A 17,198-nucleotide genomic window follows, 5' to 3' on the forward strand; every position below is an offset into this window, starting at 1 on the left:
TGCAGGCATGTTGCAGGGATCTGTGGCGAAAATGCCATTAGTTCCTTTACTCTCTCCTGCCAGAGGGACTGACAACATTTTCCTCTCAAGGGCCAGATGGGTGTCGGTCACAAGTACCCAGCTCTGCTACCGTAGGGAGAAAACCCTCTGAGACGACGCATAGAATGGTGGCATGCGACTGTTGGCATGTTATTTATGGACTCTGGAAACTTGCATTTCACATGGAATGCATGTGTCACAAAATATTCTTCTTGTACTTTTTTTTTCCCCAGCCATTTAAAAATGGTACAAACCATTCTTAGCTCATGGGCTGTGCGGAGACAGGTGGCAGGCTGGGTGTGGACCACGAACTGTCATTCATTTAGTCAACACAACTACGCTGGGCCCTGGTACACAGAAAGTTCTCTAGAGACTTTGTTTAAGGTGAGGTCATTTTCTCCCAAACATGTTAAGGCAGAAGGAAACCGTTTTTTGGAAAACCTCTTTCAAGAGGTCCCGTTAGGACTGCTGGGAGATAATCACACTTTCAGACCCTGGTTGCCATGTCTCTGTCCTGCAGCGAGCCAGCCAGTCCCAGCACACCCACAGAGCCGTCTTCGTTCTCCTACCATCCTCCGGGGACACAGGGCAACAGAGCTGATTACGGAAGGGTGTGCCCAGGGGGGTACCAAAGAAGCCCGTGGGCTGCCATCAGGCCTGAACAAGACACTCCAGGATGCAGGCGACATAAGGCTTGGAGCCTGCCTGGACGACACCTGTCCCCGCTGACAACCACAAGCATCTCAAGAGACAAATGGCTCCAAATGACAACACTGCAGCTCCCTCCCTGGGGTTTGACAATACAGAGTCACCCCCAGATTCTTGCATTCCTGGCCCCCAGGAAAATGGGAGGTGTTGCCAGGTCTCACTCCTGATGCACGATGGGATCTAACATGAACCTCAGTGCCTGTTCACAAGGAGGAACCCTTCAGAGATGTGGATGCCCCTTGCAGACTTGGCCAGCCAGTTGCAAAGGCTCTATGCCCCTGGGTCTACACGGAAAAGTAGGGTGGCCGACCCTTCTAGTACTGTGAGGTTGCCCAGGAGGTGGGCCTTGCTGGGCTCAAACTGGAAATGTTGCTCACCCTAAAAGTAAGCGGCCTCTATTTCTATTTCTCTGTCTTCTTACCCCTCTCCCAGTCCTTCCAAGGACTGACAGGACCCTCCAGTGCTTCTCTGTGAAGCAGAAGCTGCAGAACTTGGGAAAGAAACTTTCTCTGGAAAACCCCTGAGACGCTCCACTTAATGCCTTTCCAAAGTACAGATGTACATTTTGTAACGAAAGAGTATCAATGTTAGAAGATCCCCTTCTCAGTTTAAAATGTTCTGATAGCTTTAGCTACTGCTTCAATATTGTTTGGAAACAAAAAATCGGTTTGTAAAAGACAAGTGTCACACACCCATTATCCCTTAACACCCCCGGAGCACACGCGGATCTGCTCAGACAATAGACATAGTTTCATTTCTAACTTCTAATGACCCCTTTTTGCCCTAAGTACGCTGTGGGAGAGGAATTCCAGTGGGCTTCAAGGATCTCTTGACTAATATTTTAACATCACATAAAACAGATTTTCTGGTGCTCCACTAAGACTATCATACAACGAATTATTTACATCGATGATCAAGCTAAGCCAATACACTAAAAGCACATTTTTAAACTGTCACAGCTTTGACCTAACTATCCTTTTGCTTCGGTTGATGCTTTCACAATTCAGTAATGCATCACTCAGTCAAGTATGAAAAATCAGTGAGCTCTGTGTTTGCATATCCATGGGATTATATAAAATTACTCTTCACTTATATGGAATTTGGGTATTGCATTTTGACCTCCTCAATTAGGCAATATCAATGTGTCAGTGAGGCTGGAAGGGGAAAAAATGCAACCTTTGGATATAGCAATGAAAGTAAGAGCCAAAGAACACTCCAGCTGAAGCAAAGGCACCTTGGCAGTTAACAGAGAATGGGCGATTGGGTGTTCGGTGCTTAGGGGGCATGCGTTTTTCGGTTAGAGGTCAGTGTCGCCAGCACCATCAAGGTGAACACGTGGGCTCGTGTTACTGCCCTTCATTGGCTCACAGGAAGCCATTCCTCCACAGGAGGAGGTCTCAGAGCTGCGTATCAGCCCTCGCAGCAGAACAGGGCCCAGGGGAGGGAGTCACTCACCTGACCAGGTCGATGACCCGCTCCCTCGGCGCAGCGCTGACCGGCTCATCGTTAATCATTACAATCTGATCTCCCGGGATCAGCTTGCCTTCAGAGGGGCCACCTGGAGACAAAGGAGAGCGAAGCGCAGGTGAGAAGACCATCGCCAATCCATCCTTGTCCTCCTCGCCCCGTCACGGCTCATCGTCAGCACCTGGCGCTGTCCGCCAAAACAAAACCCAACCCAGGGTTAGAGTTAGAGAGACCTGGGGAGGGGTGCCTGGCCGGTTTGGTCGGTGGAACACGTGAATCTTGGTCTCAGGGTCATGAGATCAAGCCCCATGTTGGGAGTAGAGCTTATTTAAAAAGAGAGAGAGAGAGAGAATGAACTGGGGAGTTCTGGATAAACTCCAGAGGCTCAGGCTACACCCCGGCCAATTAAATCAGAATTGTTGGAGGTGGGAAGCAGGCACTGGCATTTCTCTAGCACTTTCCCGGCAGGCTTGAGACACAGCGGCCTAGGAAAACCGCACACTTGAACGGACACGCGCAAGGCCGGGGACCGTGGCACCCTGCAAGCTGATTCTGTAGATTCGGAGTAGCGACGGGGAGGTAAAGCGCTTCTCACCAGCTCCCAAGGGCTCCAAACACTGCTGGTCAACTGAGTATACTGGTGAGGAAGCCCCGAAAAGGTGTTGCCCCAAAGGGATGGCCACCCATGTGCAGATGGCCTGCAGCCAAAGTACCGGGGCACACAGGGACCTGAACAAAGTTGCATTTACTTACTCAGTCCAACTAGGGAGGCCCCATACTGTCGGCAACCGGGAGGCAGCAAGCCCGTCGGAAGAAGGACTGACAGGATGGGGCCTGTGTTATGTGCTTCTGGGGAGGCTCAAGAAGTGGGGGCATCTTCGTGATTCTTGTCTAAAAGGTGGGGGCAAGGAAGCAGAGCTAAAGCTGGGATTGTTCAGAAAGCAGCAGACAGTCGTATCAGCTGGGGGGTGAGGTCATTTGGTCCCTTCTGTGGCTGGGACCGTGGCAGGGACCGAGCCTGGGTGCATGTGCCCGTGCTCGCCCGAGATGACAGAGGACTCTTGGGTTTGTCTTGGTCCATCATAGTCTTTTCCATTGGTTTTTGCAAGGAGGCAGGGAGCTAATATTTGCTGAGCATTTATTACATACCATTTATTACATTTATTACATACCAAGGGCCTAGCTGCCTTGCCTAGAATCCCAATGACACTTACAAACCCTTTCATGGAATGAGAGGCCCCAGGCTCACACAGGTTGAAGAAATGGCTTAAAGGATAGAGCCCGGCTGCAGCTTAGGTCTGTGGACTTGGTCAAGTTCAGGGTGACCCGCATCTCTTTTGAACTTGTTCCTATAATTGAAAAACTGGTCACTGCCAGGTCTCCTGACATAAACTTAAAGCCACAACTGCAGAAAGCATACATCAGTATCAGATAAAACCTATAAATGAATATTTCAACTACCTCCATGTCTAATGTAATTACCTCCCAAATATTGATAGGGTACTATAATTTTCATTTTACTTCCAGGTCTGTCACTAGGTCATAGGTGCAGCTGAAAGATGATCTCTCAAATATTATTGCGATGACTTTATTCAGTAATTGAAATGAGCACTTCGCAGCCAGAGACGGGATCTCAAAGGAATTCAGATGCTTCCCTCCCACCCCGACACTTGGCATATGTGTCACTGAAGCTGGAGCATAAATGAATCTTCTTTCTGGGTAGTAAAAAAGTAGAGAAAACCTTAATATTTCCTCATATCGTGATAGAAAAATATTCATTTCAAGATGTGGGAACTGAGAATTTAGTGTTTGCACACATAAGAAATTCTGAAAATCACAAGAGAGTTTATAGAACCGTTGGATTATCTGCAAACATTCGCTCAAATTCAGTCCAACAAATGGTTAGAAATCAGATGCTGATCAAATACTGAAAAATGTTCACACAGATTGGCTGATGGACGTTAACTACTTTCCTGCGAAAACCACTTGCCGATTAATAGGCAATATTTTTACATCTGACCCAGGCTTTTTGGCCAAATGGAAATATTCTCGTTTAATCAAGCAACTTAAACAAGAATTTCAGAGGGAAGCAAGACACAGCTCCTTTCAGAGAACTGTTTCGTGCCCCATACTCTGAAGGCTGGAGTGTCTGGTACAGAAAATCTAGTTAAGCCACAGAAATCATCTGAGACCTCAGCAGAGTCATTTTTATGAAAGCCACAATTTATTGGACCACTATTTTCACACCCCAAAATGATCGGAAATGGTAATCTTTGACCTGTTCCACTTTTGTCCACTGTTCTCAAAATTGTCGAAAATGAAGGGTCGATGTCTGACTCAGGAGAGTCAAGGGCAAAGAAGGGAAGAGGTTAAAGGAACGATGAAGCAATATAGGAAAACCTAGAACAACACTCAGATCTCCTGCCTGCTCTGGGGAGGACTCCTCTTTAAGAGAATCTCAGAACCAGAGATGTTAGTGTCCCTCTATCAGAAAGCAGCAGCTCAATGTCACCCCACTCAGGAAAGGATGTGTGCACACACACCTACCCTACATTATATAGCTCATACGTATGACATATAATGTACGCACCCTCATACACAGACTTGTCTACTCTACATACACAATAATGGTTCGCCCTAGGGGCGCCTGGGTGGCTCAGTCATTAAGTGTCTGCCTTTGGCTCAGGTCATGATCCCAGGGTCCTGGAATCGAGCCCCACATTGGGCTCCCTGCTCAGCGGGAAGCCTGTTTCTCCCTCTCCCACTTCCTGTGCTTGTGTTCTCTCTCGCACGGTCTCTTTCTCTTTCTCTAATAAATAAATAAAATCTTAAAAAAAAAAATGGCTCGCCCTGAGTAGTAGGAGCTCAGATGATTCTGTTTTTTTAACTTTCTCCTCTATATGATCTATATTGTATGTTTTTCACAATGCAGGTGTATTATTTTGTTATCACAGTAGGCGACAAATCTCTTTCATTTTAGTAATACAATTCTCAGCCGCGTCAAGCTCAACGATGCCATACAGAGAACTGAGGTAGGACCTACAGCTAAGAAAAGAGGAAGCTAGGGGCACCTGGGTGGCTCAGTGGGTTAAAGCCTCTGCCTTCGGCTCAGGTCATGATCTCAGGGTCCTGGGATCGAGCCCCGCATTGGGCTCTCTGCTCAGCAGGGAGCCTGCTTCCCCCTCTCTCTCTGCCTGCCTCTCTGCCTACTTGTGATCTCTCTCTCCCTGTCAAATAAATGAATAAAAAATAAAAAAAAAAGAAAAGAGGAAGCTTGGCAAACAGGAACAGGTTGTGTGGTGAGGCAGTGGTGGGAGAGAAAAGGAAGCCGATTCTTCTCTGTACGAGTCTGTAAGGTGGTTGACTGTGGTCACAGGGCTTACCCTGGACTATATGATGTCAAAAAAATGAAAAATGCAATCAACTTTTGAGACCTCTACTGCACACTAGATGCCTTTCATTCTCTTTAACTGGCAGACTCAGTAGCCCAAATATTTTAAGAGTTTAGTAATAATAACAATAAATATCTTTGAAATGAGAAGGAGGTACCTGGCGTTCTTTTATGTATTTATTTACTTTTTGAGCTTTTAAAATTTTAATACAGTTCCAATCAGTGTACCAGCTTCATTTTGGCTTCTTCACTGCCAAACCTGGGGACAGGGACAGCGTCACGTGGCTGCCTTCTCTTTGTCTGGGATGACCAGGGTATAAAGGTTTCTGCTGCACTGGACTTTGAACTTCACATGATCCTTATTTTTCTTGATCTTGACAGGTTTGGCATCCTTTTCCCTGGCTAAGAGCAAAGTCCCCGATTCCTTCAATTTCGTGAGGCATGGTGACCAGGGACGCAGGGGCGCTGGTGGCCGGAACGGTAAGCATAAAGATGCAGGGACGGAGAAAAGCTACCTGCACTCTTAGAATGTGTTTCATTCTGTCCCGAGCCCTTGAAGATAGATATGAGCATGAGCCCCATTATCCAGAGGACGCAGAGAAGTGTCCATCAAACTGAAATGCGAGGAATTAACATGGAAGCTCAACACGTCTAACAGGGGCAGAGGTGAGCTCCAAACCCGTCAAACCTGGGCAGTCCGTTGCCAGAGGCTGTGCTCCTCACCACAGGACTGTTCTCCTGAGCTCTGTCCATGATTTGCCAAATCCTGAGGAGGAATAGTATGGAAGGCAATTTCCTTTTGTGTGAAAACAAATCCAATACAAGTCCATTAAGATAAACTCATAAATACATATCATGAAAAAAGAAATCAGTCAAAGAGCCTTGTTTCTAGAAAGGCCAGGGCGGCCCACTTCAGGTAATTGCCTCCTAAGGGCATTATTTTCAACTGTGTGGATGTCGGACATCTGTAGAGTCTAATAAGAAAGCCTGAGGCAGAGGACATTAATGACTGGCTCCTACTGAGGGATGCTGGGAATTGTCCCATTGGTGATCAGTCAGCCATTACTGGATGACGAACTAGTGTCCAATTCAGTAGGCTGTCTGATGGTCACTTCTTCTCGGGCTATGGGCCTTTCGGGTGAGCACAGATGGGCTGAAAAGGTAAGAGCCTCTTGAGGGAAACTCTCCTGCCACTCCCATGACAGAAATCCAATAGAGAAGGTCAACAGTACAAGCACTTGTCAAGCCTCTGAGTGTCATCTCTGCTAATAGGCCGTTGGCCAAAGTCAGCAACCTGGTCCAGCCTGGCAACAGCGGGGTAGAGAACTATATTCCGCAGCCAGTGGGGGGAGAAGAGCACATCCTCAGAACACAATCCAAGCGCTCCGACGACTAAAATCCTTCTGTGACTTCATTCCACTTTCTGCTTTTGTTCACTAAGGAGTTTAATCGTGAACTTACCGAAATACAGCACAGCGCCTGTCTCTTTTGATGTGCATTCATACTTTAAGAAGTAGGTCATTTCCATGGTTACAAATGATAGATCCGTGTTTTCCGAAGTCAAAAGATATGATGCATTTGGCAGTTGAAACCCAGTCTACAGAGCCCTTTGTGTCCCTCTGGCGGTCTGACTCTAGCCCGATGTTGGAAAAACTCCACAAGGCTCCACAGCTCCACGTGGAATGGTATGAAACCTATGGGACTCAGTGACAGTCGCTGGTGCAGGGTGTGGTAGGTGACCCCAGGAGACCGGGAGCGGGCCGGGTGCTTACCTGGTGTTACGGAGCGAACGACCACTGGCTTCTCACTCCCGGCCACGAAACCAAACCCCAGTACAGGGTCCCTCCTCATCTCCACCCTCCGAGGGGCCGGAGGGAGGATCTGGCAGGTCTCCAACCGAGGGTCGTCAAATGGGATGCCCTGCGTCATGTGACTGTGGGAAAAGCACACACAATGGAAAAAAGGTGTTAGTGTAAGTGTTTAGCAATGGCTTGGTAATCATATTCTCCCTCTCTTGAAAACACCAGACCCATTTCAGCATTAGGCTATTGCACTGGCTGTTCCCCCAAGCGGAAATGCTGATCCTACCACTCTGTGGGTGTGGATCCCCCTACCCGCTCTCTGGTCTGCTCAGGTGTGACCCTCTAGCCACATACACCACAAGCCTGGTCCCCCACACCCACAACCCCTTTACCCTCTTCTACATTTTTTTAAAAGATTTTATTTATTTATTTAACAAGCAGGTGGGGGGGTGGGCGGGGAGCATGCTCCCCACTGAGCAGAGCCCGATGCGGGGCTCGATCTCAGGACCCTGAGATCATGACCTGAGTGGAAGGCAGAGGCTTTAATCCACTGAGCCACCCAGGCACCCTCCTCTTCTACATTTTCACTCATAGCACTAATCACTTGCTAATGAGCTATAGAACACACTTTTTAAAAAAAATTGTTTTGCTGTCCACACTCCTAGAGTGGAAGCTCCACAAGGACAAGGAAGTTTGTTTTGTTAACTGACTCATCCCCGCTGCCTAGAGCAGCCGCTGTCACAGAGCGGATTCACGATCAATCACTGAATGAATATGTAGAGAGAGAACTGTCTGCGGAACACTATCGAATTATAACTGATATGCCGAGAAAGAAGCTCAGAAGATTATGGATATTCAATAAGTAGCATCTACGGCTTCTGGCTCCCGTGAAACTGAAGGGATGGGAATCATATGGGTGGTGATAGGTTATTCTGGTGTCGAACACATTTCCCCTTTCCAAAAAAGATGGGAAACTAACTCCTGGCATTTATATTCTGGAGAAATTTTCAACTGATTTAAATGAATCTCTTTGTTCACACCCAACTTCAGAAGTTTTATCAATAATTTAAACTCAAGGGGCGCCTGGGTGGCTCAGCGAATTAAGTGTCTGTCTTCGGCTCCGGTCATGATCCCGGGGTCCTGGGGTGGAGCCCCGTGATGGGCTCCCTGCTCAGCAGGGAGCCTGCTTCTTCCTCTCCCTGTGCCCCTCCCCACCACTTGCGGTCTCTTTCTCTCTCTCCCTCTGTCAAATGGATAAATAAAATCTTTAAAAAAACATCATTTAAACTCAAAATAGGTATGGCATTCAAAAATTTTCAAAATGCATCCACAAGTATCGTATTTGATGCACCAAACGATCTGGGAATAAAGAGGCCGGTGTTACCATCTGCATTATCCAAGGAAGGAAGCCGAAGTCAATAGCGGCTTATTGGCTCCCAGGGCCCACGCCTCATATGCCGGAGTGTTGGGTCAAACCCCAACTCCCCGGACTCTCCATGAAGGCTTCGCTCACAGGCTATAGCCAGTGTAGCCTTTTGTGAGCGAAGAGCTATTAGTCTGAACACCAGCGCCCTCCTGTAAGGAATGCAGGCACTGTTATTTCAATGACGTGGACTTCATTCAATTTTTTTGTTCTCTAATGTTCGATAAGGAAAAGAAGATCATTTTGAAATACCTCGAAAGATGCTATCCTATATGCCATGTGGACAACATATTGTTCAAATGGGGAAAAAAAAAGAAGATTGAGAAGGACGAATTCTGTGGTCCTTTTGTGTAATTAATAAGAGTTGAGAAGAACAAATGGAAACCCTCCAGGATCTGTCCTCTAGGCATGTACCACCAACTAAGAAAATAAAAGTTTAAAATTCCCCTTTACTCAGAAAGGACGCATCTTCGATTTAGCAACTCGCAGTCTGAAAGGCTCAGAAAAAGAGAAATGTTCGTCGAGAGCTAACGTGTTATGTGTTGCACGCTGACACTCATCTGTTACCCGATTTTATCTTCAGAACACCCCACAGGAACGGCAGTTTGACCCCACGACCTCCTCAGTGCAAACGCCAAACACAGAAGAGTAACTGGGTCAAGGTCACACGATTCTCAGAGGTAAGCCAGGTGCGATTCACACCAGGTCTCCTAAGTGTCACACGCTTGACCAGCTACATAATCTGCACTGACAGTGCAAAATCAAAATGCAGACACTGTCACCCAAACCTAATTCAGAACTTTAAGACAGCAGAATGTGAAACCCAGGTCAGGGCCCCGTGTTACTGCCTGGGTCATGCACCCAAGAAACTGGACTTGGTGGTGTCCCATCCCAACGTCCCACCGCCATCCTAGACGTGTGCGGGCTCAGAGTGACTGCATCGTAGGGTCAACGGGGAGGGGCGGTCTCTCTGGACCCAGAGTTTAGATGTGCCTACAAGGGCAGGTCACACATTTGGGATGAAGGGAGGTGGGAGCTGCAGGCAGAGGGGGAAGCAGGCTCCCTACTGAGCAGGGAGCCCGATCCGGGACTCTATCCCGGGACTCCGGGATCATGACTTGAGCCAAAGGCAGACCTTTGATGGACTGAGCCACCCAGGCATCCCTCAGAGCACGCTGTTCTTAGGCTACCTTTGTAAATGGGGCTCTCCTGCTAGCCCCAGATGGAATAATGGGGAAAAAAGGGACGGGAATACCCATAGTTTTAGGGTCTGGCCTTAAGCGAGTCATTTGCACCATAAGCCACAGAAGACATATTCTAAATGAAGAAGGTGGTGGAAGTGAACTGACCTGCTCATGGTCTCCCGTGTTGCAGAACAGAGACCTGGACCCCGGCTGGCCGAACTTCCCGTTCCAAGTGTAGAAAGGGACAGGGGAAAGCTTTTCCCCGTGCCACTGCCAGTCTGTGAAAAGCTTCTGGCACGGGTTCCCAACCTTGGCTGCACATCAGAATCACCCGGAGAGGATTCAAAAGTCCTAATGCCCAGGTTTCCCTCCAGACCAATCATATCAGAATATCTGAGGGTACGAGGCAGGATTAATCTTGAAAGAATCCCCTGGTGATTCCAAAGTGTACCGAGGACTGAGGACCACTTCCTGCTCAGGGAAATGTGGCATCTAGCTCTCCTTCTTCTTCTTCTTTTTTTTTTTTTAAAGATTTTATTTATTTATTTGACAGACAGAGATCACAAGTAGGCAGAGCAGCAGGCAGAGAGAGAGGGGGAAGCAGGCTCCCCGCTGAGCAGAGAGCCCGATGTGGGGCTCGATCCCAGGACCCTGGGATCACGACCTGAGCCGAAGGCAGAGGCTTAACCCACTGAGCCACCCAGGCGCCCCTCTAGCTCTCCTTCTAGGTAGTAGGACAAGGGAGCACAAATGATGCCCCAGACCACCTCCTCCAGCCTCTACTGCAAATGTAAGTTAGGATATTTAAAGCATTTATAACTTGATTATCCTCTTTCCACCGCATGATAAAGTAATAGTCTCCAATTTTTAATTCATCATTCATTCAATAACTCTAATATTATTATCTTATGAATACCTGACATTTATTAAACACTAATTTCATGCTAAGCAATTTTTGAAATTATTTCCATATGTTAGTTCATTTAATTCTCTGAAACAACTCCATAATGCATTCATTTAGTCAACAAATACTTATTGAACGCCCACAGGCTTCTCGCTTCCAGGGATACAATAGGAATCAAAGCCGAATAAAAATAATAAAATGTTCACTCTGGTATTCAGAGACAGAAAATGAGCTAAGAAATTAGTAAAATGTATCGCATATCAGGCCTTTATAAGCATGTGGAGAAAAATAATGCCGGAAGGGGACACTTTGGGCTTCTAGTGGGGGTCGGATAAATATCTGGGGGAGGAGGAGTATTTCAGGGACAGGGACCTCTAGGGGCAAAGGTCCTGAGACAGGCTGTGCCTGGGGAGAGTGTGCCTAAGGGACAGTGGGGAAGCCAGTGGTAGGACGATGGGGAGGTGCTGAGGGACTCAGAGGTAGATAAAGGACCTGTGTGTGTGTGTGTGTGTGTGTGTGACACAGGCTCTTGGAGGGGCTTTGTGTTTTGTGCTGAGTGAAACAGGCAGCCTTTGGAAGGTTACGAATAGAGAAGTGATTGCGAGCGGCCCTTACTGAGAACAGACAGGAGGAGGCTGGGCAGGGCAGGCGGCAGGGAGAGCTTTACAGGGCCCATGGCGTCCATCCTGACAAAATAAGTGGGGGCCTGGACCAGAGTGAGAGCGGCGGGGATGGCAAGAAACCGCTGGGTTTTTAACACATTTGAAGCCCACTTCAACAGGGCTGGGATTCCTATTCTGAAACCCTCCTTCCTGCTCACAGAGGACACTGAAGTGAGGAAGGACATATCAGCACATCATCTAGTGCAACTCTTACGTCCCGATGTGTGCAAATCGCAGGAGCCATTTTGGTTGCGAACGGCTAGCCCTTTATGGTTTCCACAAGAAACACACAAATGTTCCTGCCCAAGTACAGGGCAAGTGCGAGACTGATAGGGTCCTTTGCGGGCAGATTTTGTAGCTGGACTCTCTGAAGCTCAACCCTACAGCTCCCGCCCCCACTTCCTAGCAGTGCGACGTGTAAGAACTACTTCCTGACTCTGTGCCTCAGTTTCTCCATCTGCGTAATAGCAATATGAGCAGTCACCATGGCTTAGGACAGCTGCAAAGATGAAATGAATGAATAGAAGTGAAGCATTTAGCAAAATGCCTGGCATGGGGCGCCTGGATGGCTCAGTGGGTTAAGCCTCTGCCTTCGACTCAGGTCATGATCTCAGGGTCCTGGGATCGAGCCCCACATCGGGCTCTCTGCTCAGTGCAGAGCCTGCTTCTCTCTCTCTCTCTCTCTGCCTGCCTCTCTGCCTACTTGTGATCTCTGTCTGTCAAATAAATAAATAAAATCTTTAAAAAAAAATGTCGGCATGTAATCAGCATTCAACAAGTGATGTGTTGGGCACCTGGTGGCTCAGTCAGTTAAGCATCTGCCTTGGGCTCGGGTCATGATCCCGGGGTCCGGGGATCGAGCCCCACATTGGGCTCCCCATTCAGCAGGGAGCCTGCTTCTCCCTCTGCCTGCTGTTCCTCCTGCTTGTGCTTTCCCTCTCTTTCTCTCTCTGTCAAATAAATAAATAAATAAGTAAAATCTTAAAAAAAAAAAAAAAAAAAAAAGCAATGTGGGGGCGCCTGGGTGGCTCAGTGGGTTAAGCCTCTGCCTTCGGCTCAGGTCATGATCCCAAGGTCCTGGGATCGAGCCCCACATCAGGCTCTCTGCTCGGCAGGGAGCCTGCTTACCCCTCTCTCTCTGCCTGCCTCTCTGCCTACTTGTGATCTCTGTCTGTCAAATAAATAAAATCTTAAAAAAAAAAAGAGATGTGTTATTTTCATCTCTCGAGGTCAATGAATAGAAAGGAATAGATTTCAGATATTATGAACACATTCACTCTTAAAATATGAACATAAACCCAGTATCATTTCAAATGTCGATAGCCCAACGCCCAATGAAATGTCTCACCAAATCGTAGCTAAGCTCTGAGAACTTTCATTTGAAAAATCTTATCACGTGCGATGACACAAAAAACACAAGTATAAGTTGATACACACAAGGCAGTCCTATGCCAGAATACAGACCAAAAAAGAAAAAATAAAATCCAGGCTCTCTAAGGACTGAATCAGTAAATTTTCCTTGGCCATGTTTCTAGAACTCTAAGTGAACATGCAGTCCAGGGCTGGGAAGGAACCCATGTTATGGGGAAAATGAGAAGCACCACTCAAGTTCTAAGGGACAGAGGAGATGGAGATGCTGCCACCAGCTGTGCCCACAGAGAGTGTGACATCGGTCTACATCCCTTCATTGTTCTTTCCCTGTCCAAGTAACATTGAGACCCACAACCGAAAGTGTATTTTGTGGTCGGTGTTTGCTGCAGCATTTTCATTTTTGTTTCTGATGTTGCATTCCTCTTGTTTTGTTTGCACTTGAGGATAACCTTCCAATGGCATTATAATTCTTGTGCAACAGGTGGTATTTTCAGAATAAATTATCTAAAAATAATCAACCTGTCTTTTTTCCAGCAGGAACGGCTCTATACAAAAATGTGCCCCCATGAAACATCATTTGGTGGTTTGGATTAAGGTAAGCATGTTTTTGGCTCTCACCTTGCAGTATTTTTCAAAAAGATGCTTGAGTCCTTTCACAATGAGCTGAGAAAGCAACATCTTTTTTACCTGCTCGACATGCTTCAGTGAATTCTCATGCTAACGCTGCAGAAGACAACTGATGAGCTCCACAACCTTCCAGTCCCAGCCCCCAACCTTCTGCAACACACACACACACACACACACACACACACACACACACACAGGCCAGGAATCAGAGACCTAAAAATCCAGGCTCTGTTAATTGAGATGGAAAACGTGCCCACTGAGATTCAATGAATAATCACCCTGTTCCTGACAGATTCATTTTAAAGGAATGATGGTGATCTTGCTGTCCAACCCCCACCCCATAACAAAAGGAAAGGGCTTTCCTAAAATGTTGGGAGACTTTCTTCCTCCACAGAAGTCAAAGACGGATACACTCAGCATATCACAAGATCTTACTTTGACTGGTAGATAGAATGCTATAAGAAAATCCAAAGTGATTCATTTTTATATGCACTTATTAGAGACAGTGACGTCCTTTTATGGAATATGTGTGGAAAGGAAAGATCCTGGTGGGAAAAACTAAATTTGGAAGTTATTACTTGTGTTGTAAAATTAAAAACTGTAGGAACATGGTGGCACGTCGGACACATGGGTAGGTAAGACTGGAACGAAAAGAAGTATGAATGAGCAGATGTGCCCAAGTTTTACTCGAGAAGGCCATTGTCAGTGTGACTTTGCTGGGATCACGTGATAGCATTACGCGTCAAGATATTCCATGCTCACCTCGCTAGTACTGGTCTCTGTGATCGACTAAATTCTTCTTCATTTGCAGCCCAGGATGTGACTGGTCACCCTACGCCACATGCCTTTCAGAGCCTCCCACTGCACGCAGTGCACATTTCCCTGTCCCTTGACTCGGCTAACACCTCACTGCGCAAAGCGGGCACACGGCGGAGCCCAGGTGTGACAAACAAAAAACACCTTTGTAGCTGGTCTTGTGCTCTTGCTCCTTTATCGTCACCACGCACGTGGAACAAACCAGAGCTGGCAGCTCAGGAAGGAGCCAAGTGGAGCGGAGCTTCCCAGCACCCCCAGCCTAGAGCAGCTGGCCAAATACGAGTTAGTAAGTAATGACGGCGTGACACCGAATTTGGGGGATGCTTGTTAGGCACCAAAAGCTCACTCATATAATCATTACACAGTGATTTCTATTGGTTAAAACCCCTGGAATTCCAGAGTTCGCCGTGGATTCTACCAACCCTATTGTCCATACCATTTATGACCCGATGTTAACATTTCACAAACACGACAGACACTTCCAAAGGAAACTGTCCCTAATCCCCGCCTCATTATCGCAGTTGACATGACATCCACAGGAACGCTATAATCTCTTCTTTATGACTTTCTCATACTCCTGATTGCACATGGGTAGCAGTGCAAGGGTAAAAATTCCTAAGCCCTCCTGTGGCCTGTGAGGGAGCCTAATAAGAAAAGTTCTGAACAAAAGTTCTAAGTTAGGCAAACCAGAATTCCCTAGAACAAGAAGAATGAAGGAAAAAAAAAAAAACCCACAACAACTCAGAAGTATGGGTTATTCAAGTCAACAGATGACAATTGAGGGAGCTCCGGAAGTAGATGAGACCACAGGATAGGTTTTCAACAGGTCCAGATTACAGTGATGTGTGTGTACCAAAGTGACATCCTGAAAAAAGTGTTTGCTGGCTTCTCATTGAGTTTGTTCCTCTACGGGGTCTAATGAAGAAGACAGGCTGGTGACCATCCCTGAGCAACTCCGCTCAGGAGGCAACGGCAAACGGTCCTGTGAGGTGGTAGAAACTTAGGGTATTGGTGCTATGTCTAGCAAAACACCAAGATCCACAGGTTGGGTCTAAAGAAATGGCAGCCCGTGAACTTCAGGGACCTCCTCAGTCTTGGGCAAGGTACCTTGGAGCAGGACTGTGCACTGAAGACCAGAGAGGTCTACTCAGATCTCAACTTGGCACACATCCAGAGGACGTGTGATTATGTTCAAATTGCCAACCAGCAGGAGTGTAATATGATATTCACACGTGATTTTCTTGATTTTCTTTCAACACATGACTACTATGTGCTGTGTGAGGGAACAGAAACTGCGAGTAAACAGAAGCTCTGAGAGGAAGGAGAGAGGAGAACGGGAAGAGCAGTGACTAAGCCTGGAGATAAACCATCCTGAGCAGTTACATCACGCTAGGAGATCTGGGAACTCCTGCTAATACGGATCGAAACTCCCCTGAATCGAGAACGTCCAGGGCTTTCTACCCCTTTCACAATCTATGGATTTTTACACTCAAAACCCATTTTTTGAAAGCAAATCTGGGCAAGCATCTGACCTCAGGGATCAAAAAGGCTCAACCATACGCCACCACTGAAGAGGAGTTAAATTTAATATAAAAGTAAATAACTGTTCATAATGTATTTCCAGCTCACATAACATACTGGGTCTCATGCTTTCTGCCTTCATGAATATTCATACTGTGGGTTCAGAAGAGCTCAACCTTCACTAATCAATTCCACAGGCCACTGTCACTCAATTCCACAACACGGCAGGAGCATTTAAAGATTTCCAACTGTTTAGTCAAGCTTGGAAGCTTACACAGTACTCGTGAAGCTAACAGAATCCCGAATGCTTAACTGAGAAGACACAAACTGTTTAGAAGAATCCTGGAGAATTTTATGAGGGTTTGAAATAAATGGGACTTCCTAATGGGTAGACTAAATTTGAAAATCTCGGCTCTCTTTAAGCTAATTTACAGATTTAATGCCATTCAATAAGGATATCTCAACAGTCCATTTTAAAGAATTCAACAAAGAGAACTCTGAATTTTGTATGATCGTAAAGAAGAACACTTTGAACAAGAAAAACACTGTTGCCGAGCCGACAGGATACCAGACCCTATTAGAAAATGACAATTCTTAGGATGCTCTGATCCTGGCACAAACAGAGAAAACTATAAACTGGCGGAGTCGATGCTCCAACTGGAACAAACAAGGCTTCCAGGTACATTTAGAGATGCCTGCCCTCTGGAAAGAACTGAACGCAAGCCAAGGAACCAAAGAAACCGAAGTGCTTTAGCATGTCAATAAAATGGTTGGTTTTGAACCAAAGCCTTTAAATCTTCTGTCCTTCAGAGGTTGTCTCTTTGGAGTAAAGGAGCTATCAGAATAATGAAGGAGAAAATAACTCCAATTTTAAAAGAAATCTGGGTGTGTGTTAAGAATGCAGGGAAACAGATGTTTAAAAATGATGCTACCATTATGTGCTTGTTTTATTGAAAATTATGCAAATACATATCTATAAAAACAGCAGCCTTTGAAAACCCAGAAATGAATTTTTCCAACCCTTTCAAAAATCCTCAAGTGAAGCATTTCAGTGGCGTGCAAACTCATTTGTTAAATATAATACCATGTAACATCTCCCATTTGGTTTGTGAGAACAGCTGAGGGACAACAAGGAACGTGGAAGCTTTCTGGCCACATCTCAGCAAACTGACTTGCAGAGATGAGAATGGAAAACAGTAAGCAAGCTGGTGAGACGTTCTGTCCTGTTGCCTCTTGATAGGTTTCTGCTTCCGATGACTGTGAGTGAAACCAAGTAAAGTCAT

The 17,198-nt window shown here is 46.5% G+C and overlaps 1 protein-coding gene and 1 pseudogene across 2 annotated transcripts in view; both read right to left on the reverse strand.

Moving 5' to 3' along the window:
* Positions 1-17,198, reverse strand: part of FRMPD4 (FERM and PDZ domain containing 4) — an 863,243-nt gene that overhangs the window by 86,424 nt on the left and 759,621 nt on the right. For both annotated transcript variants that reach the window (XM_047716285.1, XM_047716286.1), the window contains 2 exons: positions 7,378-7,538; positions 2,203-2,305 (listed from right to left, as the gene is read on the reverse strand). In XM_047716285.1, the coding sequence (XP_047572241.1) occupies positions 2,203-2,305; positions 7,378-7,538 (264 nt within the window). The remainder of the gene's footprint in view (positions 1-2,202; positions 2,306-7,377; positions 7,539-17,198) is intronic.
* On the reverse strand, positions 5,839-6,048 carry LOC125092043 (60S ribosomal protein L38-like; annotated as a pseudogene).

This window comes from Lutra lutra, chromosome X (genome assembly GCF_902655055.1).
Source record: "Lutra lutra chromosome X, mLutLut1.2, whole genome shotgun sequence".
Lineage (NCBI taxonomy): Eukaryota > Metazoa > Chordata > Mammalia > Carnivora > Mustelidae > Lutra > Lutra lutra.